The following is a 26,706-nucleotide window of genomic DNA, read 5'->3' as shown; positions in this document are numbered from 1 at the left end:
TCAGGAGGGGAGTAAAGGTAAACATATGTGCTTAATACATCATGTTTGACTGGATGTTCACTGTATTTAGAACCACATATGCTCTGAGGGTTTGTTCATATAAGCTCCTCAGGGACTTTTTCTTTTTAATGTTTTATTTATTTATCTGAGAGAGGGAGAGAGAGCGTGAGCAGGGGAGGGGCAAAGGGAGAGAGACAAGCAGATGTCCCACTGAGCGGGGAGCCCAATGCACGGCTTGATCCCAAGTCCTTGAGATCATAGCCTGAGCTGAAGGCAGACACTTAGCCAACTGAGCCACCCAGGTGCCCTGTAAACTCCTTGGGGTCTTATTGAGATTTATGCCTTGGAGATTTATAAACCCAGTTCAGTAGGTACATATAGCACTGTCACAACAGATCAAAAACTGGCATAGAATATGGTGAATTTAATACCAAAATTCTTACAAAATATTAACTATCAATTCTTTCTATCATTTGGTCTTTCAACACATGCAACACATATTTCCTGAGTATCTACTCAGGAATGTGTATCTACTCAGTATGTGTCAGGGCACTGTGGTAGTTGTTGGGATTACACTGATAAAAAAAACTAATAATGTCCTGTCATGGACACTTTACAATTCAGTGGTGGGGACCCTCATAAGAGCAAAGTGAACTGATTTCAGATAACAGGTTCTGTGAAGATCCCTGCCTCTGCCAACACATGCCATTCCCTCTGTGTGTCTCTGTCTTCACATAGGGTTTTCCTCTTCTTAAAGAACCCCACTTATACTGGATTAGGACCCATCCTAGTAATTTCACTGTAACTTGATTGTGTCTGCTAAGACCCTTCTTCCAAGTAAGGTCATACTCCCAAGTACTTGCATTTAGGACTTCAACATATCCTTTGGGGAAAGAAAATTCAATCCCTAACAACCCACATATTTTAGAAAAACACTCCAAGTTCACTATCCTGTACCTTTCTCTTAAAATTTTAACTATATATCTTGGGGTTCTTTCCATATTGATGCATAGTGATCTTTCTCAATCTCTTTCCACAGTTGCAAAGTGTTCCACTATGTGGCTGTACCATAGTTTATTTCATAGGACCCCTGGTGTTGGACATTCAAGTGCTTTCTAATATTTCACTATTTAAATGAGTAGCATGTACATTTGTCATTTTGTATGCATGCAAGTGGATCTGTGTGAGAGATTCCCGCAAGTGGGATTGTTGGGTCCAAAGATAAACTTGCCTGTAATTTCAGCAGATATTGTCATATTCCTTTCATAGGGGTTGCACCATTTTGCATTCCTACTAACTGTAGATGACACTCATCAAACTTTTAGAGTTTTGTTAGCATGTAACATGAGAAATTGCATTTTTGTGCAGTTTTGATGTCTTTTTCTCTTATTATGCACCTCCACATTTTAAACATTTTTTTTAATTTTATTTATTTATTTTTAAACATATAATATATTTTTATCCCCAGGGGTACAGGTCTGTGAATCGCCAGGTTTACACATTTCACAGCACTCACCATAGCACATACCCTCCCCAATGTCCATAACCCCACCCCCCTCTCCCAACCCCCCTCCCCCCATCAACCTAAACATTATTTTTTAAAATATTTATTTGTTTATTAGAGAGAGATAGAGAGAGACAACACATGTGCATGAGCAACAGGGAGGTGCAGAAGGAGATGGAAGGGGAGAGAATCTCCAGCAGGCTCCTGGCTGATCACGGAGCCCATTGCAAGGTTCTATCTCACAACCCTGAGATCACGACCTAAGCTGAAATAAAGAGGTGGATGCTTGACTGGCTGAGCCACCCAGGCACCCCTAAACATTATTATATGTATTATTTTATGTAAATTTTTGGCCAAAAAACTATAATAAAAATTTCTAACTTCAAGTGTGTGGAATCAAAATAAAATACCATAACCTATGGAAACATACTTAGGTTATTTGCCAAAGTTGGGCCACTACTGAAGAATATGACCCATCTCCCTTACTCTGACGACTCAAGTAATCCAACAAAATAATTTTCATTTAGTAGGTCTGCAATTTCATAGTAGGGAATGATTGCACTCAACCTCATGAACTTTTAATATCCCTTAGATTGTCTCCAGATAACCAAAGGAGCACTTACTTAATGCATAAGATGGAAAGCTGTACATCTTTTTAGGAGAAGCCAAGTTCCACTGCAAAGATCTAGTTCCTTGTGGTTGTCTGGATTTACTTTCTCACCCATATGCTTTTAGTTGTATCATTCTTTTTTTTTTTTTTTAAGATTTTATTTATTTATTTATTTTAGAGAAGGAGAGTACAAGAGGAGGGGGAGGAACAGAGTAAGAGGGACAAACAGACTTCTTGTTGAGCATGAAACCTGACTCAGGGCTTGATCTCCTGAACTTGAGGTCATGACCTGAGCCAAACCAAGAGTCAGGCACTTAACAAACTGAGCCTCCCAGGCACCCCACTCAGTTGTATCATTCTTGATAGGAGCCATTTCTCAAATTTCTTGAATAAAGTGTCAATGTAGTTTGAATACTGCCAACTCTTCTTATTGTTACAATCAAATTATACCATTTAATGTTCTGATTCTAAGTTGTCACAGTTTTCCTCTTAGGGAACATCTGGAACATTTACGTTATTAATTTTCACACTTTGGTCATGTGCAATATTCCCTTCTTTGCAGGTGGTACTGTGAAGGAAAGGAGCTTGAAAATTCCCCAGACATTCATATTGTCCAGGCAGGAAATCTGCACTCATTGACCATTGCTGAAGCCTTTGAAGAAGACACAGGACGCTATTCCTGCTTTGCTTCTAACATCTATGGGACAGATTCAACCTCTGCTGAGATTTATATAGAAGGTAAAACAAAATACTCTTACATCATGGCCCTTATTGGTAAGACATATTTATAATAAATATTTATCAAAGGACTACTATACCACGCATTCTTCTAGACAGTGGGGACAATAGCAGTGAGCCAAACAGAGAAAAGATCATGGACAGATGGAATTTGCACTGTAATGAGAGAGAAAAAAATAAATGAAATAAATAAATTAAATAGATAATATGATAGGTATACGAAATGGTTCTGATCACCAATTAAATCCTGTGTGTGGTATGTGAGGTTGGGTGTCCTACAATTTAACTCAGTTCTAACATCACTTACCTGGATATAGTGTTAGATCCAACAGGCTAAAGGCTTAGTTCTACAAGATGGCTCCTACCTCACTTCAGATGCCAATCACAAGTATTAGGCCCCCAGATAACCCACAACTTCTGTCTCACTTGTTACAAATTGGAGGTTTCCACAACCCCATCCTTGGGTTCAATTAATTTGCTAGAGTGGCTCACAGAACTCAGGGAAAATGATATGATAAAGAATATAGATGAACAGCCAAATGAAGAGATACATAGAGTGAGGTCTTAGGTGGTCTGGGGTACACGAGCTTCTTTCTGTACCTGTAGAGTTGGGTTGTGTCACTCTCCCAATGTGAATGCAGTGGTGCATTTGCCAACCTGGAAGCTTTCCAGGCTATTGGGATTTTATGGAGGCTTCCTTGTGTAGGCATGATCAATTATTGTCTCCATTTCCTGCCCTTCTCCCCTCTTAGGAGGCTGGTGGTGGGGGGGCGCTGAAAATTCCAAGCTTCTAATCATGGCTCGGTCTTTCTGGTGACCAGACCCCATTTAAGAGCCAAGCAGAGTCACTTCATTAGAACAAAAGATGCTCCTGTGCTCTTATCACTTAGAAATGTGTAAGAGTTTTAGTTCTGTGGGGTTCAAAGACAAATGTTAGAACAAGATTTGCTCATGACTTAGGAAATTATAAGAGTTTTAGCAGCTCTGTGCTGGGAACTGGGGGCAGAGACCAATAGATATATTTTCTGTATCTCACAGTATATGTAACACTACAGAAGAAATAGAAAGCAATAAAAAGGGATAGGAAATACACATATGTGTGCATATTTGCTTGAGTGTGCACGTGCATGAGTGTGTGGGTGGGGGAATGGGGACTGTCATTCTACAGATAGTGTAGTCAGGGAGGACCTCACTATCCAGGTGACATGAGTGAAGACCTGGAGGAAGGGAGGGAGTGAGCCACTCCCTCCTGAGCCAATTTCCATGATATTCAAGGGAAAACTACTCTAAATGGAGAAATCAGTAGTACACTGACCCTGAGGTGGGAGTGACCCTGTGTTTAGGTATAAAGATGAACCAATGTGGCCTGGATGGAGGAAACAAGGAAAAAAGTAACAGATGAAGTCAGAAGTTCAAGATGGGGTAGAGGGGGGAAGAGGCAGGTAAACAGATCATGCTGGTCTTTGTAGGTCATTGTAAGGACTCTGGCTTTTACTCTAAGGGAGATGGGAAGCTGTAGAGGATTCTGAGCAGAAATGTGACATAATCTGACAGCTTTTAATGAGGTCGCCCTGGCTCCTGATTGAGAATATACCTCAGGGAGTCGAGGGTAGAAGCAGGGAGACCATTTGGGAGCATTGGACAGGCATTTACATCAGCACCAAACTTATATGACTAACTTTAGGGAAGAAATCATTTCATGTTCCTTATATATTTACCTAATTTTTTTTCCATTTTATCTCAGTTCTGAGTTTTTCCAGAGAATAGACAATAGAAAAGAATAAAGAACTATTCTTTAGCACTTTTATCATCTATAATACCTTATGTATGCCTTGGTTTTAGCACTTAAATATTGTATTATTTTGGTATAAATGCTCATTCACCAACTAGATTATAAAGCTGGAACTGTCTCATTCCTTTTTATATCTTTAATACCTTATGTAATACCAAATATATAGTAATATTTGAAAAACATTTATTGAATAGATGCATGAATAATGATAATAATGAGTAATGCATGATAGATATGTGTTGTATGTTTTTATCTGCAAATTTTTTTAAGTGTAATAAATACCTCCAGATTTAGTTATATCTTCCTGGAATTCACTAAATCCGAGAACAAAGCTTTGCTAGCCGTGCTGAGATTGGATTGCTGATTTTTTAAATTTGTGGCAACAGGGCTTCAAATACCCCCACTCCCAAGATGAAGTATGACTTGTTAATATTAGGGTTGGGCGGAAGAGCATCCACCTACACCTACAATATTCAGAATCCAATGTAATCCCTCCTTTTATTTAGTCTGTGTAGGCTAAAAGCAAGAGGATTTATGGATAGCATAAAAGGTCTGCAAAAATGGCTGTTAGAGGCATAAGCAGGTGTTTTATATATAAGTACATTTGACATTTAGGCCGGTTAATTTGAACTCTGTCACTAACTGACCATGTGACCTTGAACAAGTCCTTCAACTACATAGGATCTGTATTTCATCTGTCAAATTGGGTGTTAGTGTAGGAAATCACTGAGTTCATATCTAGGTCTGAAATGCCTAGGAACTGGTTTAAGAAATTATCGTCTTTAACATTTCATGTCTTGTTTTTACTTTTCCAGGGGTTTCTTCTTCTGACTCAGAAGGGGACCCTAACAAGGAAGAGATGAATCGGTAATTCTAATTTTCTATCTTATGGCTTTAGCATCCTTAGATCCTAAGAAAATTGCTATTTGGTTTAGTAGAACTTGAAAAGGGTGGCTCCAGGGTCTGGCCTCAAAAAGTAAATATTGAGTGGATTTAGAGAACTCTACTTCTTTTGCTTTAAGTCTTTCCTAGAAGAAGAATTTTAATATTGCCAATATTTTAAAAATGAGGCATCACCTGTCATCATACTTATATCATCATGCTATATCATACTTATATCTACAGAGTAAAAAGCAAATAGTCCAGTGCTTCAAAAAAAATTCACGTTTTGTGACTAGATATTAGCATTCATAAAGACACAAAACCTGGTTACCTTAAATTATATATGTGAGTGATGTAAGTAAGTCATAACCTTTTTGTTAAACAATTATACTTAGTACTGAACAAAGTTATATCTATCCATTCTTTACTTTCCCAACCATCAGTTAAGCACCTACTCTACACCAGGCACTTCATTAGACACAATGTGTAATAAGAAAAATCAGATGCTTCTTACTTTTGAGAGGTTCACAGTCTACTAGAGGGAAATACATAGCAAATATAGCAAGAGATGTATACCAAGCATATAGAAAGCAAGAGTAATAACGTGTAATGATATAACCATGGGCAGGGTGTACTGGACTTGGCACAAAGGTCTCTTTATTGGTTGGTAAGGGTCCGGAAAGGCTTCACAGAGTTGGTGACCTTGAGCTGAGTCTTAAAAGAGCAGTAGGTGGACACCCCCAAACAAGGAAGGAAATAGCATTTTCAGGCAGAGGAAACTGTGGACAGAAGGCATGGGACCTGAAACGGATGCAAATTTCATTCTCTGAGATTACCTGAAACAAACAACATTTGGAAGACTGGTTAGAGTTGTTGACTTGTGTTTGCAAATTCTGTCCTCCCCTACAGAGGGGAAGCTCCTTCAGGGCAGAGATCATGTCTTAGTTTTGTTTTGTTTTGTTTTTAAGATTTTATTTATTTATTTATTTGACAGACAGAGATCACAAGTAGGCAGAGAGGCAGGCAGAGAGAGAGGAAGGGAAGCAAAGCAGGCTCCCAGCCAAGCAAAGAGCCCGATGTGGGGCTCAATCCCAGGACCCTGGGATCATGACCTGAGCTGAAGGCAGAGGCTTTAACCCACTGAGCCACCCAGGTGCCCCACGTCTTAGTCTTTAAAATACCTTTGTGTATGCTTGCCTTGGAATAGGAATAATAATTTGCTTTTAGTTTTTTCACAGATATGAAAGTTCATAACCAGAGTAAATGACTTCTCCTTTTTAACTCTTCCTTATTGTTCTCGTGGCTTTTGGTCAATTCCTACTTCTTTCCTGCCTCTTTATGCCAGCCACCTCCTTTTGGTTGCTCCAGCCCTTTTCTCCCTCTCATGGCCTCCAAAATACAACCAGACATTTTCTAAAAGATAATTCTGATCCTCTCATTTCCCTAACTTTAAAAAAAAATGTATTATCAATGGGAAAATAAAAACCAAGCACAAGGGGTGCCTGGATGGCTCAGTCAATTAAATGTCTGCCTTCAGCTCAGACCATGGTCCCAGGGTCCTCGGATGAACCCATATTGCACTGGGGTCCTTGTTCAGCAGGGAGCCTGCTTCTCCTTCTCCCTTTGCCTGCTGCTCCCCCTGCTTGTATTCCCTCTCTCTCTGTCAAATAAGTAAATAAAATCTCAAACAAACAAACACAACATGAACAACATTAAAAAAAGTTAACATGACATACAAAGCCTGACTGAGTAGAGTATCAACCAGGCTTTCCTGCTTCCTCCTCCTTTCTGCCACCTCAGGTTCCCTACACTGCTCCTGTCTCATTCAAACAATGTATAGTTTAAGTTCATCCCTTTGTTCAAGTGGTTCACTTTGCTAGGAATGCCCTATCCCCTCTGCCTGGAAAACTATGTATCCTTCAAGACACAGTCAATTTCTCTAATAAACTCTTCCTCCACCGCACATTCCTAACTTCTTCCTCAAGTCTCTCATAACATGGTTTACAAGCCTCATGGGTAGGAATTTTGATATACAAACTTGAATAAGTAAGAAATATCTTGGTTGATTATTTTCTTTAAATCTACTTTTGGTAGTTAGGATTTAGCTTCAGTTCTGTGTAATACATAGCCCAAATGACAGTAATGTAAATAAGAGAGATATTTATTTCTCATTCACATAAACATATGGATTTGGCTGGTAGAATGGCTCTACATTTCACTGGGTTCCAGTGGCTTCCAGCTTCATTTCATTCTAAGGGATAGCCCCATCTTAGTCTTAGATTGCAAGTAATAAAGGGCATTCCCCACCCCCTTCTTAAGGTCATTTCCCTTAGATCAACATACATCACTATCCTTCATATCCCATGACTACAGAGTAGTCATGTGGCCATACCTAGATTAATGAAGGTCAAGAAATGCAGTCTTTATTTAGAATAGCCATATAAAGAAATCAGGAATTCTATTATCAGCAAAGAAGAAGATGGATGCTTTGGGGGCACAGATAGCCTCTGCATCACTACATAATTCTGTTTCTGAGACCCCACCCTTCTGGGCTGGAAAAAAAATTCGATCACTCATTATTGGCCATCCCTTTCCTCCTCCACAGCTATACAAAGACGATAGATATATATATAGACATAGACATTGTGTTTGATATTAAACACTGCTCTAATCATCTTACATGAATTACCTTTTTTAACCTTCACAAAAATCCTCTGAAGTAAAAATTATTATTTCCACATTTTAGAGATAAAGGAGCTGAGGAAGAGGGTGGTAACAACTGGACAAAAGGGAAGCCCATCCTGTCATCAGTCATCTATCCCTATGGGATATGGGAGGGAGTCTTATCTCCCAGACCTCAAGGTCCCTTCAAGTCCAGCGCTTTGTTGCCTCCTGACATGCTGGGGGACTGGTATCTTTAGTAAGACTGGGAGCCTTTTAATTAGAGGGGTTGCCATCCCCTCTGAACTCTGGTTCTCCCTCTTGTCAGGCTCTCTGACAAGATCCTCAGACCTCTCTCTTCTTCACAGCAAAACTAAAATAATCTCCCTTCCACAGTCTTCTTGTGACTACTTCCTGGGTCTCTTGCCCTTCAAATAATCTTTTTAATTTAATTCATGTAAACTTGAGCTTGTTGACTCAGGCTATTTCTGCTTTATGCCACGCCAAAATGCCAGAAGCAAATGTTTATGAAACCTGGACTTTTACTCGGAATGGAAGGGGGAGGGAAAATACAGAGGAAAATAGAACGACAACAAAAATCTCAAGTAATTATCTTCTGCAATTGTCTTGCTTGAATCTCCGTTAGTTATGAATATTCTTAAGTCCCCAGCTGAGGGCAATTAACTCAAGGACAGTAGTGGCATCTTATCATCTTCCTGTTGACATTGCCTATCAACATGTATGGTAAAAAGGGGCACCTGGGTGGCTCAGTTGGTTAAGCTTCTGCCTTTGGCTCAGGTCATGATCTTGGGCTCCTAGGATGGAGTCTTGCATCCAGCTCTCTGCTCAGCAGGAAGTCTGCTTCTCCCTCTCCCTCTCACTCTCTCTCTTACCCTCCCTGTGCACTTTCTCTCCTTCTTTTTCAGATAAATAAATAAAAATCTTTTTTAAAAGTGTATATTAAAAAAGTGTAAGCATTTGTTGAATATTGTTGAACAAAAATTTTTAGTACATCTAACTTGTAAGAAGTTATGACATTACTAACTTTTCTGAAAGAATTTTCAAAAACAATGACAGGTCTGTTTTAAAATCTATATTTTAATCATTTCTCAGAATCCAGAAGCCAAAAGAGGTATCATCTACTCCCACTACTTCTGCAGCCATTCCTTCAGCAGCACCCCAAGCCCAGCATGTGGTGGCCCAGCCCAGGGTGTCAGCCATCCAACAGGTATAGAGTCTAAGTGAAACACAGGTGCCATGGACTGTGATGAGCAGGCACTGTGACCATGGCCATCTTGTACGGCATGATTGTATTCTCTGTGGCAACTTCATGACTTTGGACAACACACTTCCACGATCATGATAACGGCGTTTCTTATTGTTGTGAGAACATATTCTCTAGCTTCATAGGCAGATTTCACGGGAAAAGAAACTCTTTACTAAGTAGTCTTGATATTCCAGTTTAATGAAGGGCATTGGTTAGGTATACAAAGAGCTGCCAGCTCTCACACTGGCCCAGGCAGGATACTATCTCATGAAACTCAGTTTCATGGAGCTGCAAATAATTCTACTTTCTAAGATACAAAAACCAGGAAATGATTTTTTTAGAAAGCATTTAATGCTCTCATCCTTCAAGTTAATGATGATGATTATGATAATGATGATGATTATAATGCATGCATATTGTAAAAACATTCAAAAGATATGAAGTATATTCAATAAAAACCTTGGTCAAGATATTACTCTCATGCCCCAACTCCTCAGAGGTACCTTTTGTTAATAGTTGCTAGCAGATAGTTCTAGGCATTTTCTGTGCATGTATATGAATATATATAATATTTTTAAAATATGAAGTCATACTAATCTATTTGTAATATGTTATTGATATATTTATTTATGTATGAGTAAACATATTAATCTGCAACTTTAAAAAAGTTCAAACGCAGTTTCTTATTTAATCCATTTAATAATGTAGAGGGGTCACATTTTAGTTCTAACCCATTAGTTTTCAAGCTGTGGTATGTGGAGACAGATTTTATGGAACTTCCTCAGGGGTTTAGGGTTTATTATAACCAGTAGAGCTCTCTCTGTATGTTGAGGCTGTGGGGATAGACAGCACTTATTTATAACCACCATGACCTAGAAAGAAATACCATCAATTCAGTATCAAATTTGAAGTCTGTGGTTCACAGACTTAGAAAGGTCAGTCTTTTGGTTTTAGAATAATTGCATATACAAAATGCTATAGTCTTGTTTTATCTATCATCTAGGTAGTAATCATGGTGACAATGAATCTATTGTTGGTTCCCTTCTAATAGTGTCAGAGCCCTACCAACTATCTGCAAGGATTGGATGGAAAACCTATCATTGCAGCTCCTGTGTTTACAAAGGTAATCAAAATATTCCTTCTTTCTGTCATGGCTTTAAACAAAGCACAGTACCCACACAAAATTGTAGGATCCAAGATTTACTGACTTAGCTCAGGATTTTGGTCTTTAATAAGTACTATGTAGGGTTTGGGGGGTTTTGGTAGTTGTTACCAGGTCATTTCAAGTCCCAGATTTTTAATACTGGTTTGCATAATGAGAGGAATGTCTTCCACCACTCACCACATTGATCTCTATATGGCCAACTTATTGCTGTTAAATGAAGTAGCCACACCTAAGGGTCAGGTGATAAGTTTCTAGCCACTCCGTACTCCAAATGTTTCTCTGAACTTTCAGAAGAATCAGGTTGCAGGCACATGTCTCTAGTGTTTAAGGCGATGGAGTTAAATAATCTTAGGAGGCTTAACATAAAGGAACACTCTAGGACAAAGAACTTTCTTCTTCTAGTCCACCGTATCAACTATTGTGGTGGCATCAAATTTTGAGTCTCACAATCTTTGTATTCAGAACTGGAAAATTTACTCAAGCACTTCATTTACAAATGAAAACACAAGCGAGGCCAGGGACTTGAGGCAGTTTATCCAAGGTCAAAAAGGGAGTTAGTGGCAGAATCAGGACTAGAAACAAGTTCTCCCAATTCCCAGTCTATTATTCCTACCTTTAGATAACATGCTCTGTTTATGTGTTGCCCGAGACAAGAAATTTAAAGGTGAAAATTGAGTCACATTTTTTTGTGTGTTATGAAGACCACATGGAGGAAATCCATACCTGGATTTACAGCTTATTGTTTATATGAATGCCAAAGGGAGGCCCAAAGAGATTTTGTCCTGTCACAAGTATGCTTTAGTTTAGAGCAGTGGTTCTCAATCAGAGTTAACTTTGCCCCACAGGAGACGTTTGCAATGTTTGTAGATATTGTTGGTGGTCACCACCAGGAGATCGTGCTGTTGGCATCCAGAGATGCTGCTAACCCTCCTGTGATGTACACAATGACAGCCTCTTTGGGGGTGTCCTGATTGGGTGGGGGCCAGTGGGTGTGTGTGGTAAAAAAAATTCAGCCAAGGCTGAACAAAGGAGATGGAAGTTAATTGACTATCCTGCAAGGGAGCTGCGGGCAGGACAGCGAAGAAGAGACTGTCTACGAGGCAGTGGTAAGGAGCTATAGTTTTAGGGTGGAGTGAGGGTGTATGGAGATATATGGAATTTTCCCTTTTTTGGTAATCTTGGGAAGTATGCCAGGTAGTAAGGAGCCCATTGGTCCGTTAGGGACTATGGTTTAATGAGTCTGTAGGCATTCAGCTAGGTAGGCCCTTCAACCATTGCTCAAGCCTGTGGCCTAAAAGCAGCTTCTACACCTCCCACAATAAAGAATCATCCAGCCCAAATTATCAATTTTCCTGAGGCTGAGAAATCATGGTTTAGAGCAAAATGGCAAAAATGGCATATTTTCCAAAGAGTATGAACCCCGAAGAAAGAACTAAATGCACAACTTCCACGGAAACATCAGTTTTAGGAAAGTTCTATTGTATCACCTCATCTCAGGTGGTTTTCCAAAGTCAAGCAGAGTCTAGAGTGATGTTTATCCATATCCATATCAGTTGGGCAGACATTCTTATGTGAAGCAAGATGCCTCGCCATGTATCGGGTTCATTTCTTGTAATCTGCTTTTGGAATTTCAGCCTTACTATTTTTAAAGACTTGAGGTAGGAAAGCAACATATCTAGGACTTAGAGAATACAAGATTTTGAAGAAGAGTTATAAGTAGACCTTTGTATAGATCTGTGTGTGTGTGTGTGTGTGTGCGCGCGCGCGCACATGCAGACATATGGGCATGCACATGTGTGTAATACAGCCAACAGAGCTACTTCTAATTATCTCTTATTTCAATTCTAAGTCACCTAGCCTTAAAACAGAGCTTATGTGCCACAGAATCTGGACTTTTAAAAAAGATTTTATTTATTTATTTGAGAGAAAGCAAGAGAGCACGAAGAGGGGAGAGGGGCAGGAGAAGAGGGAGATGCAGACTCTCCGCTGAGCAGGGAGCCCAACACGGGCCCAATCCCAGGACCCTGAGATCAAGACCTGAGCCAAAGGCAGACGGTTAACTGACTGAGCCACCCAGGCACCCCAAATCGGAACATTTTAACTTTTCATGCCCTTTTGTCACACCCTAGAGACATTGCTGACTCTTCAAAAGCAACTAAACCACAGAATAATTTATACCCAGTGCCAGCTGAAGTGTCCTCTCTCCTCTTCCTCACCACCACTTGCCTAGCCAGACACCAGACAGGTGTCCTTGTCTCCTGCTCACTTTCAAATCTTCTCAGGTGTTCTGTCTTCCCTGCATCTGAATCACCTGGTACATACCTTTGGAAAAATAATTAGCACACTAATGAAGCTGTTTGCACACACACAAGCACCTTGAAGTTTATCTCCAATATCTAGATGGAAGTCCATGAAGGAAACAGTAGGTCCAAAGCCATATTATTCCAATAAATCCAATAGGACTTTAGCACTTCTTTACATTTAATTTTCATGGGCTGGTTAAATGAACAGGCTTAGGGGCTTTTGTGTGGTGACTCTGATACCTCCTTGCAATTAGATACTCTCATGGGCAGATTCATATTTGCTTTGACAAATAAAAATGGGAAAATAAATCACTCATTAGTTACATCCCAGTAAACCTAGTAAAACTTGAGAATATCATAGGTCCAAATGCATTGAGTACACCTAGCTTTGCCTAGCCTACTTTAAACATGCTTGGAACACTTACATCAGCCTGCAATTGGGCAAAATCATCTAATAGAAAGCCTATTCTACAGTAAGATGTTGAATATCTTGTAGAATTTGTTGAATACTGTACTGAAAGTGAAAAACAGAAAGGTTGAATGCTTGCAGAATGGTTGTCAGGGTATCAGTTGTTTGCCTTCGTGATGGCATGGCTGACAGGAGGCTGCCACTCAGCCCTCCTATCTGTCATCACAAGAGAGGAGCACACGGCATATCGCTAGGCCAGGAAAAGATTAAAAAAATTTTCAAAATCTTTCGCAGTTTCTGCTGAATGTGTATCCCTTGGGCATCATCGTAAATTTGAAAAATTGTAAGTTGAATAATATAAAGTCGGGGACCATCCGTGTATGGCGTTTGTTAGATAAATCTCCAAAAACATTAGGTCCGTGGTGGGAGAACAGTCCTTGATACAAAGACCCGAACTCTGAATAGGCTTTCTCAGCCCTCAGGAGATGTGCTTTTGCCTCCATAAATGGGCTCAGGATTGCTCAGAGGTAGGGCACAGGGATAGGATAGGCTGTGGCTCAGATTCCAGACAGACTTATCAGCAACGGTGTGCTTGCGTTAGTTTCCACCAGTGAGGGCAGAATTGAGGTCATAGTCACTGCCAGTGTCAGAAAATTTCTGAGTCAGGGCCACCGATGATGGTAATCACATGGCATGAGCCATGAGAGCTGATCATACACATCCGTTTGTTTGGGTTATTCCTGCTGTATTTACTTCTTTAGGGACTTCTGGCATTCTAACGCCTATGATTGATTTTCTATACTGCCCAACAAGGCATTTCTTTGCCAGTAATGGCAAGAAGCTATTTTTCTAAAGCAAAAATTAGAGAGCGGAGTTTTATTTAACTCTTGTGCCTCCTTTGGTGATAGGGAAGTACTAGCATTATCTTCTTTTTAAAGAAGGTTGAAATGAAAAGGAGGGCTGCCCAGCAAAACAGGGGTAGCTTGAGAGACTACCATATCTGGTTCACTGCTCTACTTCTAGGTGATGCCTATATTTTTAAAATATTTTATGGAAATAGACTATCCTCCATCTTCTATACAGTATCAAAAGCACTCTCACTCTATTTATGGGGGAGAAAACAGAGCTCACACTTCTTGAGTGCAAAGGGAGGTAGATGATCAAATTAGATTAGAATCTCACTGCTCCCGCTGCTCCCAGTCCGGCAGCAGCTGCCCTGGCCAGCTTTCAAGGCTCCAGCCGCCCTGGCTCCAGCTGCTTCAGCAGTAATTTGAAGAGTGCAAGGGGGCAGGGGAAGTGAGAATTTGAAGAGCACCTCATTATATAATAGCAGAAGCAGGAAAACCCTGAAATAACTGGGCCAGTGGCCGGATCCAGATTTCTAAAGATTACATGCCCCCCCCCCAACCCTCCCAGCCCAACAATGCCAGAAACTTTCTGGCTTAACTGTTGCTCTGGGCACCTGCGCCCACCAAGGGTTAAAAAGGTCTCCCGGCAAACAGTTCTTTATCCATAAAAACTCCTTTGAACCAACTCCAGCCTAAAGCACTATACACGTTCACTTGCAGCCTCTCTCTCCCAAGGTACACAAATATCAACTGGATTAAAAAAGGAATAAACTGGAGTACCTGGGTGGCTCAGTCAGCTAGGCATCCAACTCTTGATTTTGGCTCAGGTCATGATCTCAGGGTTGTGAGATTAGACCCTGTGTGGGGCTCACACTGGGTGTGGAGCCTGCTTTAGATTTCCTCTCCCTCCCACCTGTATCCCCCCCACCAACTCTTTTAAAAAAAATCAGGGGAGCATCTGGGTGGCTCAGTCAGTTAAGCATCTGCCTTCGGCTCAGGTCATGATCCCAAGGTTCTGGGATCGAGCCCTTACACTGGGCTCATTTTTCAGTGGGAAGCCTGCTTCTCCCTCTCCCACTCCCCCTGCCTGTGTTCCCTCTCTTGTTGTCTCTCTCTGTCAAATAATAAATAAAATCTTTTAAAAAAAATAAAATAACAGTATGAACCTTACAGCTGTTATCTTTTAACCAATAAGGGAGATGTCCTTTCTCAAGGTTATCCCTATATTATATTTTTAGGTATAAATCTAAGCACAAACTATCTCCTTTCAGCTCACATTTAAAGCACCTGGCACAGTGCCTGGCACATAGTAATATTGATCCAGTGGTGAATAACTTCCATTTCAACTAAATAAAGAATGATTGCTTTCATTGTTTTGCGGCTTCAGAGTATCTTTAGGAGGAATAGAGAAAAAAAAAAGTCCCATATCAAATGGTTATGGAAGAAATGCTTCTCAAGGCTTTGTGCTGTCAAATCACCCTACAAAGAATGTCTTTCCAGGTGATCAGTGGTGATGACACACAAGACAGATTTGCCCTTTGGATACTGTTTACCTCAGGAGGTTATAAACCCTCAGTTTAAGAACTTTAGTCCAAATCCATAATTCCTAGTTTAGACTAATTAAATCTTTGTTAGTTGGGGAATGTTTCATTTATCTTATTCATTTTCAGTGGAGTCAAAATGATTCTGATCAGGTCTGGTGACATTATGCCATTAATAACACCCTGAGACCTACTCGCCTGTTGAATATCGCACCATCTGCACTATGTTCACATGGTGTGATTGGTTTGGACCCTGGTGTGAGTCAATTCCTTCTCATGAGACTTTTGTAGAAAAGCGGTCTTCAACAGTAACAACTATCATCATCCTTCAAACTGTGACTTTCAAAAACTTTTTTTGAGTGGCTTGTAAGATGACCCTTGGCACCTCTCCTACTGAGTATTGATGATGTATCAAATAGAATGAGTTTGCATCTCATACCAAAGATACTTAGCAGGTATATTAATGTAGTATCCGAGGATCTTGGCTGGACTCTCAAATAGAACACAGGTCTTGACCTTCAATGTCAAGTGAGCAATTACAACCAATTAATGTTGGTCTCAACTGTGAGCAACATACTCTCTCAAGTATATTCTTTTGGTGTAACCTCTGCAGCTTGAGAATTGCCTGATGTATCTGAACTGCAAGCCATGTCAGAACATATAGAGTGACCTCTTTCTTCTTACATCCACTTAAAAAGGATGCCATATTTAATTTATTCAATCCCTTCTTCCACCACCACTTTTTTCCTCTTGGTCTGTTTTTCTAATTTGTTTGCCTCAAGGAATGAAACTCTACCTCGTATGAATCCCAGGGAGATGTCTGACTGCCGTTAAAATTTTCACTCAGCCTCAAAGCTTCCATGTTACACAGAATTTGATCAGATGTCAAGGTGGAGGGCATATCCACCAGCTTGCCAGGAGTACCCAAGACTCCTTGATGTTCCCTGCTTACTAAGAACATTCCTTTCTTGTCACTAGAAGTTGTTGTTTGGGGTAGATAAAGAATAAGAAGGTGTTTGGGGGGAGGGGGTTGTTATTGTTTTTGTTTATCAATAGTTCCTTATTAATTCAGAGACCCCTCGGTACAAATCTCATCTTGAATTACTTCAGCAAACAAATTTGGGAGTGCAAAAGAACTGAACACTAATGTTGAACTACAGCGCCCCCTGGCTTTCCCAATATCAACTTACATACCTCTGAGGTAAAAGTCATCTACTATACACAGCTAAGGCTTTGTGGTTATCCCCCCCCCCATATTCCTTAGACAAATGTCATAAATATGATGGGGCCATGCCATGAACATACTATCATACAATGTTCATAAAATACCTATAAATAATCACAGAATATTTATAAAACGTGAATGACAAAAGCAAAAAAGTAGCTAAATACCAGCTTTCCCTTTCTCTGATGCAGAAGCCAGTATTTCCCTAACGCAGTTCTCCAAATAGTTATAATAGAAAGCCTTGCAGCATTTGTTACTAATAGAGCTTGTAGGGGAAGTTAATCATAATCTTTCCATGTTTATAATGTTTGCTCCAACATTAAAAACAATAATATGAAAAAAACAGTAATATGCCCACACACATGCCAAAGAAGAATTTCATAATCAAATGAAGTACAAGAGGCACCTGGGCTGCTCAGCAGGTTAAGCATTGGACTCTTGGCTTAGGCTCAGGTCGTGATCTCACGATCCTAGGTTCGAACCCTGCCTCAGGCTCCATGCTTAGCTTGGAGTAGGCTTGAGAAATTCTCTCTCTCCCTCTATTCCCCCTCTCCCCCTCCCCTACTGGTACACTTTATCTCTCTCTTTCCCTCCGTCTCTCTCTCTTTCTCAAGTCAAATGAAGTACCAACTACACAAAAGAATGTGTGACTTTTTTAAAAAAGATTTTTATTTATTAGAGAGAAAGAGAGAGAGGTGGAGGGCACAAGCAGTGGGGAGGAAGCAGGCTCCCTGCTGGGATCATGAAATGGGCCGAAGGCAGATGCTTAACCGACTGAGCCACTCAGGTGTCCCAGAATGTGTGCCTTTAAGCTCACAAATCATGAGTGAAAGACTGGCTGTGAATGGAAACTGGGAGTGCCATTCTCTGGTAGATTCTATTATAGAATATATTGATATGATACAGTTCAAAGTGGTTTTGTAGGGGCATCTGGGTCGCTCAGTGAGTTAAGTGTCCGACTCTTGATCTCATCACAGATCTTGATCTCAGGATCGAGAGTTCAAGCCCCACGTTGGGCTGTGCACTTTCAAGAAACAAACAAACAAAAGCGAAGTGGTTTTGTAAACCTTTTATCATGGATGTGCACAAAAACATTTAATGATGCTTTCACAAAATTACAATATATTATACCATGACATCAGACTCTATTTGTGTGATTTTATAGAGATTGTCATTGTTTATATCCCTCAAGAGATCATTGAAGCTATACTTTAAAAAGCACATAAAGAAAACAAGAAAACAAAACAAAAGTCAATTTCCAGGAATATTTGTTAATAAGACAAAGCCAGGAAAATGGAGTCAGTTACTTGAGACACAGGGATGTTCCACCTCACGAACAGTGATGGTCTTATGTGGAGAAATACATTACTCTATTGACGATGCCTCGTAGATCCTCTCACAGATTTCTTAAATTGTTATTGTTTCTGGAACCTAAACTCTACTTGGGCATTTAAGAACAGAAGTACTTTACCAAAAGCCAGCATTTTTCCAAAACTTCCAATGTGTCACCTAGTATTTAATAAAGTTGTCTGGCTCTGCAACAGAGAAGAAAAAGAAGACGATCGTTAGGGAAAAGCTTCATATGGGCTCAGATGATTCTATCTTCAAAAATAATCCACAGAATTGAAACCTCTGGAGATGTAGAAGATTTGGAGAGAATCCAAATATGAAGACAAGACTATCTTTTTCTAAAATTTGGCACTGGAACTAAATTCCGAAAATGTATACTTCTAGGTTCTAACAATATTCTTCTCATTACAGATGTTACAGAATTTATCAGCCTCCGAAGGTCAGCTGGTGGTCTTTGAATGCAGAGTAAAAGGAGCTCCATCTCCTAAAGTTGAGTGGTATAGAGAAGGGACCTTGATAGAAGATTCTCCAGATTTCAGAATTTTACAGAAAAGTAAGTTGATGCTTTAAAGTTATTTTTCTGATAGCTAATTTTTATAAATATATTGTATTCATTTATTTCTGTAACTTTTAACAACCAAGTTAAAATTAATAAAAAATTAAAAATTAATAAAAATATAATTAAAAGAATTAAAAAATTACTTATATTCATAATGCTCCAAACTAAAGCCTAATAATACTGTGTTGTCTAGTCTCCAAAAATTTCTCCATGCATGTTTTTCAAATATAAAAATAAATCTAACACTTTTTTGTAAATTGATTTTTTTTACTCAGCAGGTCTTGAACATCTTTTTGTGTTAATAAATATACTTTAAAAACAAATCAATACAATCAACTTTATGTTTATTTAATCTCCTATTATTGAATATTTCAATTGTTCACAGATTCTTACTTTTGTAAATTGCTTCAATGCATATAAAAGAAAAATAATTTGTGAATATCTACAGGATAAAGAGTATCAGAGGTGCCTGGGTGGCTCAGTCAGTAGAGTATATGACTCTTGATCTCAAGGTTGTGGATTGGAGCCCCACACTGAGTGTAGGGATTACTTAAAAATAAATTCTCAAAGAAAAAAAAGAATAAAGAGCACTAGGATTGCTACTATAAATTCACCCATTTTTATGCTTTCAATATATATTGCCAAAATGCCAGCCCAAAAGTTTCAACTAAATTGGGGATAATCACATAATTGATCATCTAATTTGGGATATTTTGAGACTTTGGGAGTGAAAGAGATTGCCATTAATAATTACACAGAGATCCCAGGAATAAAACAGGACTATCCCAAATGAGGGGGGACACATGTTGTTCTAATTATATTTTATTACAACCACCAATGCATGGGACTGCCCTTTACTCCTACCTTCACTAATAAAGGATATGAAAGATTTTTAAAATTTTCACTAATTTTATAGGTCCAAAATTGGAATGCTTGTTTTAATCTGTACTTCACTAAGCAAATGGGGGGGGTGGAATTTTTTTCATGTTTATTGGGTCTTTGTATTTCCTTATTTCTAAATTATCTGTTCACATCCTTTGCTCATTTTCATACTGAAGATTTTTTCTTTTTTACTGTAAGAATTATTTATATATTCAAGTGGTCAATTCTTCTTTTTCTTATCATGTACTGCTTTCACCTTGACCCATTTCGGTCATAAAATACATTGTAATTTTTTTGTTGTTGATGTTAATTTGTCTCTGCTTATCACTGATATATGAGTCAAACTGCTATCAGGTTTTAACAGTAGCAGCAACAATAACATAGTCTGAATACCATTTAAACTTGAGAAAAAAAAAAACTTGAGTAGTTCTAGCAGTGTGGAAGGTTGTAACTAAGTTCCACAACTCTTACTGAATGGCTGTCATTGAACACCTCTATTCTGTATTCAGTACCATGAAGGCACTTCCAGGAATGTCAGAGAATTTTAAGATAAAGAATCTGCTCCTGGGAACCTGGGTGGCTCAGTGGGTTGAAGCCTCTGCCTTTGGCTCAGGTCATGGTCCTGGGGTCCTGGGATCAAGTCCCACATCAGGCTCTCTGCTCGGCGGGGAGCCTGCTTCCCTCTCTCTCTGTGCCTACCTCTCTGCCTACTTGTGATCTCTGTCTGTCAAATAAATAAATAAAATCTTAAAAAAAAAAATCTGCTCCTTTGTTATCTACCCTGAGGCTCTCTGACTATGAAAACACTTCATAGCCAGAGAGTTCTTCCTCCATCTTGTATATGCAAATACCCTTTGGAGACAGAATATTTTATCAGGCAGGTACAGTGTAGTGTGAATCAACTAATCAGATCTAGAAACTTTAGAGCAAGAGGTAGAGTCTACGTTTTATTAGGATGTGAGAACCCTTGCCAAGAATGAGTCTCAGTCTGCACAAACTTTGTTTCAGGTACAGCTGAAAGGGTACTAGTAAAAGCAAGCTGTTCCCAAATTCTTAACTCAGTCAATTTTCCTCACCTAAGCCTTTGTGTGTCCAAGTGGAATCCAGGTGTATCCCGAGATATGGCAACATCTGGTTAGCAACTCTCTTGCTGCCCTTCTGTGACAACTGTCCTGTCCCCGTCGAGGTCATTGGTGCTTTACCTCCTTAGAGATTAACCTTATCAAATCACTCATGATTATACAAGAGACTGAAATTCTATAGGAAGCTTCTGATGAAAATATGGCCTCTCGGTAAAAGAAATGCTTAGAATATTTTAATTTTTTTTTCTTTTAGAACCTCGATCCATGGCAGAACCAGGTAAGGATCATTTTAACTTTAATTTGTTAGCATGGTAACATGTTAACATGTTAGTGATTTCACATATATATAAAAATATATATACATAAGTCAGTGATTTTATATATCTTACATAAATAGTAAAACATATTGATGTTACACTGGTGTCAAAGAAAAAAATGAAAAATAAGGTTTTAGAAGCAGGATTCCAACCCACTCTAGCTATTACTGTAGGAAAAGGAAAAGAGGGGAGCACATGCAAATTTGGAATTTATATCCAATACTGAACATGAATGCAGTTAGTTCCCGGTTTTTAAGGGATGTTTCTTAGGAATATTCTCCCTCCTTTTTTTTTTTTAACCCCAACACGTGACCTCCCAAAACTGAGCAGAGCAATATCCATGATGCTAGATCAGTTCCAATTCCACGGTTTATGTGTCTTAAAACTTATCCATCAGATTTTGAAATTTGCAGAATCAATAAAACCTCCATGGTGTTATTAGATTTGGTTGGGAAGATACCAAGGTGACATGGGAGTGATGGTAGGTGAAGCTCTAACCTCTAGAAAATGCAAATTACTCACAAACCACAGTGTAAACATCTGAAAAGTCTTCTCTGTGAGCACCCTGGAAAATTAGATTGTATTTGTGCCCCTGAGTAAGAATGATTATTTGGGATTTCATTATTATAATTCTCTCTTCTGAAAACTGAATGGAAAGGCATTCCAGAAGTAGACACGGACCATCCATACGGCACAGCCCTACCCTAGGGCCTTGGGGATACATAAGTAAAGAACAGAGCAGCCTTATTCTTGCATTGCTTATGGAGTGGTATTATTCCCCTTGAAAATATTTCAGATTTTGACACTTTTGTCCAGAGCAGGCTCTTCCACTAGGCAATTTCATATACAGAATCATTTCAGAGGCACCCAAAAGGGGTCCGTTCCCAAAACAAGTACTGCCTTTCCCAGCTCTGTGATCTAAAATTTCATAGCCAGAGAGGTCTTCCTCTATCTTGTATATGCAAATACCCTTTGGAGACAGAATACTTTATTTCATCAGACAGGTACGGTGTCATATGAATCAATTAATTGGATCATTTTCTGAAAGTGGTTGTTGAAGGCTGTGAGTAGAAATGTTTGGGAAGGGGAACAGAGAGAAGGAAGCACAGTCCAGGGGCTCAGAAAAAGTACAGAGAAAAAAGTACACCAGACCGAACTTTGCCTCTCTGTCATTTAGGGGTTCTTGGCAGCAATGAAGAAGACCTCACTAAAAGTGGCTTAAGTCTTAAGAAAAATGTATTTTCTCACGTAGCAAGATGTCCTGAGAAATGTCTTAAGATTGCGTGATTTTACATCTCCAAGATCATCGGGGGCCAAGCTTTTTCCCCATTTCCCATTCCACTGTCTTCAGGCTTAGTCTTGTTTTATTCATCTACCTACGACAGCTGCCACAGTTCTGAGTGTTGTACACAGACAACACTGCAGAGGCAAAATTCAGGAACAAAACTCTTTTTTTCTCTTCTAAGAGCAAAGAAATCTTTCTCATGGACTCCCCAAAAGACGTTCCTTCCTTCCTTCCAGAAAAGGAGAGAAGGCTTTCCCTCCTATTTCATTGACTGGAGTTGTATGGTGCATGCCATGAATTAGAAAGAACAGAATTTAGCGTGTCCAGTCAGGGTTTGCCACCTGAGACCGGGAGAGGGAGAGGCCAAGTTGCCTTGAAGCATGTGACCGCTCCAAGGAGGGTGGACCAAGCCAGAATTCTATTAGGAAGGAGGAAGGAGGGTGAAGAGTTCTGGAGCAGGTACTCAACACTGTCTGCTGTGGCCTCTGGTCCAGTTTGCCTAGAAGGTGGCCAGCTAATTCAATTCAGTTATCATGAAACAGTGAGATTCCCAAGTCCCTCCTAATACAACAATGCCTTTGTTAATTTTGTTTTTCATGTCAGGTCCACTGAGTGATAATGCTACTGTCCTATACCTCTCTTCATGTCAAGGAATATCTAGCTATAATAATTTTAGGCTATAATCACATGGTTTAATCTGGGAATCAATTCCATGATGATGGAATCATTACTTGAATAATGGCAAATAACCTTTGTCATTATTCAAAGGGGGTTCATGCTGTCTATTGAAATAATCCATAAGAATTACCATAGTGTTGCAAAAGAGAAGATGCTTTTCACTCTTTTTTCACCTGGAATTTCAAATTACTCTATCAGCTAATTACTATTAGCACAGCAAAATATATCTTGCCCAGTTTTAAATTGTGGTCTTCATTTAAAATTACCTCAGTGGAAAAGTTCCCCACAGACATAATGAAAGCCCTAGATTTAAAAATATCTTATTAACCCTTTTATTTCACACAAATCTCCTTTTGCTTTAACTCCTAATTTATTTTTGTGATATTTTTAAGTATACTGTTTCTCAGTTCTATTTTTATCATCTGGACTGATAATATAAAAACAGAAAATGATCCGGGAATTCACAATTTATTAAGATATTTTGTTATCGTAAGATCCTCTTGCCAATAGTCACTGTGGAGTTTTCTGTTGTACATCTTTGATTCATTGAGCCTGCTCATCAGCCAATCCAATCAGATAATTGTTTAGACTGATTACTTTCAAACAACTCATAGAATCAACTTCTTATATTGACTTTTATAGAATCCTCATCTGATATCAGTAAACTTTATATTCCATTTCCACAATGAAGTCTGTAACTGTTCTGTTTTACTGGCATTTAGAGGAGATTTGTACTTTGGTCATTGCTGAAGTGTTTGCAGAAGACTCTGGGTGCTTCACATGTACAGCAAGCAACAAATACGGCACGGTGTCAAGCATTGCACAGCTCGATGTAAGAGGTAAGGGTCCTGGAAGGCCAGGACAGTCTAGACTATGGAACAATATCCAGTTTTCATTTTCTTGTTGCATTTATGACCACCACCCATGACCCTGCTGCTATCTCTTGTATTCCTTAAGAAAACATCCCCTTGGTGTTTTATACACTTCTAATATTCTTTCCAAACCGGTACTTGGATTTTTAGTTAAGGTTTTTTTCCCCCTGTATCCTCACCATTCTTTAATGCCCCAGATTATGGTCACTGTTTTTGACAAGCATTCTCCCATTAGCATACTCATCTGGTTGGCTGCATGGCCCAGCTCACAGTTATAATCCTGTCTCAGTCTTACTGGGTGAGGCTAACAGCTCAGGTCCTGTTATCGTCCTTTCAGGAAATGAAGACCTCAGAAATAATGGGTCTCTTCACTCGGCCAATTCCACCACCAACCTGGCTGTTACTGAGCAACAGCCATCCCCACCCAATCCAGAGCCCCCTTCTGTGGAACAAGTGCCTAAACCCAAACTTGAAGGAGTTCTGGTGAACCACAATGAGCCCCGGTCCAGCTCAAGGATTGGGCTCCGTGTGCACTTCAACCTGCCTGAAGATGACAAAGGAAGTGAAGCATCTTCTGAGGAGGGTGTGGTGACCACCAAGCAGACCAGGCCCGATTCTTTCCCGGAAAGATTCAATGGACAGGCAGCAAAAATCCCTGAGCCTTCTTCACCCATCAAAGAACCCCCTCCAGTTCTGGCCAAACCCAAACTGTAAGTAAAAATTAAAATAGGACCAGGGTGCCTCTGAGCCTCTCTGAATCTGCCCTTAAGAATAATGGGGCTGATTTGCGATGACGTGGATGGAACTAGAGGGTATTATGCTTAGCGAAATAAGTCAATCGGAGAAAGACAATTATCATATGATCTCCCTGATATGAGGAAGTTGAGAGGCAATATGGGAGGTTTGGGGAATAGGAAAAGAATAAATGAAACAAGATGGGATCAGGAGGGAGACAAACCATAAGAGACTCTTAATCTCGCAAAACAAACTGAGGGTTGTTGGGGGGGTGGTTAGGGAAAGGGTGGTTGGGTTATGGACATTGGGAAAGGTATGTGCAATGGTGAGTGCTGTGAAGTGTGTAAACCTGGCGATTCACAGACCTGTACCCCTGGGGCTAATAATACATTATATGTTTATAAAAAAATAAAAGAATTATTAAAAAAAAAAAAAAGAATGGGGCTGAATGGGATACCTGAGTGGCTCAGTTGGTTAAGAGTCCGGGTCTTGATCTCAGAGTTGTGAGTTCAAGTCCTGCAATGAGCTCCATGCTGGGTGTGGAGCCTACTTTAAAAAAAAAGGGGGGGGGTCTGAAAACAGAATGAGAAGAAACAATTTAAATGCTTTGCAAACCATAAATCCTTGCACCAACATTAGTGTACTCTCACTACTATCCTTACTGTTAAATATTCTACCTCTGAAAAATGTTATACCTAATGTTATCCCTAAACTAGCAGATAAAGATGTTTGTCTAACATTAGAGGCTCCAAATGAAACCCTTCTGCACTCTTCTTATAGAGCCCTTTCTTGAATCTAGTAATCCTTATAATCTATAATTTCATCCTTATGTTTCCCATTTCTGTTTCAGCTAAAGCTCTTGTAGTCATTATGGAAAAGATACCTAGTACTTTTTTGACCGTTCTTTGCTGTGGCTAGATATGCTATAATAACCACAGTAGGTTTCGTATAATATAATGGGGATGAAAGAATGAGGAGTTATAATTTTCAGACTCACCTTGGGGCCTGATGTGATGTCACCCTAACCCCTTAGGGAGCCTCCATCGGAGCCATGTTGCAATGTTTAAAGTTCATCCATAATAAAGCAAACACAGAATATGAAATTACTACTACTGTGTTCTGTTGGATCAAAGTTATAAAAATTATATTTATAATTACATAAACCTTTAAAGGTCAAAATTAAAATCTATAGTAACAGTGATCCCATCATGCATTTCTCAGTGCAGAACACAAGATGTTCAATGGAAGCAGGGGATGCCATTTAGTTTTTTTTTTTATTATTTTTATTAACATATAATGTATTATTTGCCCCAGGGGTACAGGTCTGTGAATCATCAGTCTTACACATTTCACAACACTTACCATAGCCTATACCCTCCCCAGTATCCATAACCCAACCACCCTATCCCTACTCCTCCACCCCGCAGCAATCCTCAGGTCATTTAGTTTTATGTTTGTCTCACTATCACATCAGGCAAAATCCTGGGCATAAAATTAAATGTTATGAGGCATGCCTCTTGGAAAACCACATCCAAAAATGTCTCTGTCCCCTGAAAGTTCTGCTGGTCACAGGAAATAGGAATCCACTAAAGTAAAAAAGTGGTTACTGTAGGGAAATACACAGGAATGGGACCCTGAAGGCAGCCAGGTCCTGCCTGGAGAAAGATACCCCAAGCCTCTGTCCCCCACTCACTCTCTGTCTGGAGCACCTCCTTGTTTCTTCTTTGCATATCCTCTCCACTCTTCCCTCTTTGAAGACTCATCACCTCACACCTGGCCCATCATGGCATGTCCCATTCTACAATTTGTGTCAAGTTCCACTGCTAATTAAATCACTCATAGCAGCTCAATTCCAAATACCAGCTGGTCAGATGCAGAGGATTTATGTTTGGAGGAAAGAAGAGTCAAATGGATCAAATCAGAACTATGAAGGACAGTGAGGTGGGGGTTAGGGGGTAGGGTGATTTCACAGAAAAGGGAGTTTTGGGAACAGGTAATCCA

The 26,706-nt window shown here is 39.6% G+C and overlaps 1 protein-coding gene across 2 annotated transcripts in view; it reads left to right on the top strand.

Annotated features, from left to right (window-relative positions):
- The window catches only part of MYPN (myopalladin), a 101,383-nt gene that overhangs the window by 34,853 nt on the left and 39,824 nt on the right, over positions 1 to 26,706 (top strand). For both annotated transcript variants that reach the window (XM_032841909.1, XM_032841917.1), the window contains 8 exons: positions 2,677 to 2,852; positions 5,460 to 5,511; positions 9,301 to 9,415; positions 10,506 to 10,577; positions 18,707 to 18,848; positions 21,072 to 21,095; positions 23,821 to 23,937; positions 24,308 to 24,680. In XM_032841909.1, the coding sequence (XP_032697800.1) occupies positions 2,677 to 2,852; positions 5,460 to 5,511; positions 9,301 to 9,415; positions 10,506 to 10,577; positions 18,707 to 18,848; positions 21,072 to 21,095; positions 23,821 to 23,937; positions 24,308 to 24,680 (1,071 nt within the window). The remainder of the gene's footprint in view (positions 1 to 2,676; positions 2,853 to 5,459; positions 5,512 to 9,300; positions 9,416 to 10,505; positions 10,578 to 18,706; positions 18,849 to 21,071; positions 21,096 to 23,820; positions 23,938 to 24,307; positions 24,681 to 26,706) is intronic.

This window comes from Lontra canadensis, unplaced genomic scaffold, assembly GCF_010015895.1.
Source record: "Lontra canadensis isolate GAN:19392208 unplaced genomic scaffold, GSC_riverotter_1.0 scaffold3, whole genome shotgun sequence".
NCBI classification, from domain to species: Eukaryota; Metazoa; Chordata; class Mammalia; order Carnivora; family Mustelidae; genus Lontra; species Lontra canadensis.
This window is presented reverse-complemented; position numbering and strand designations above follow the sequence as displayed.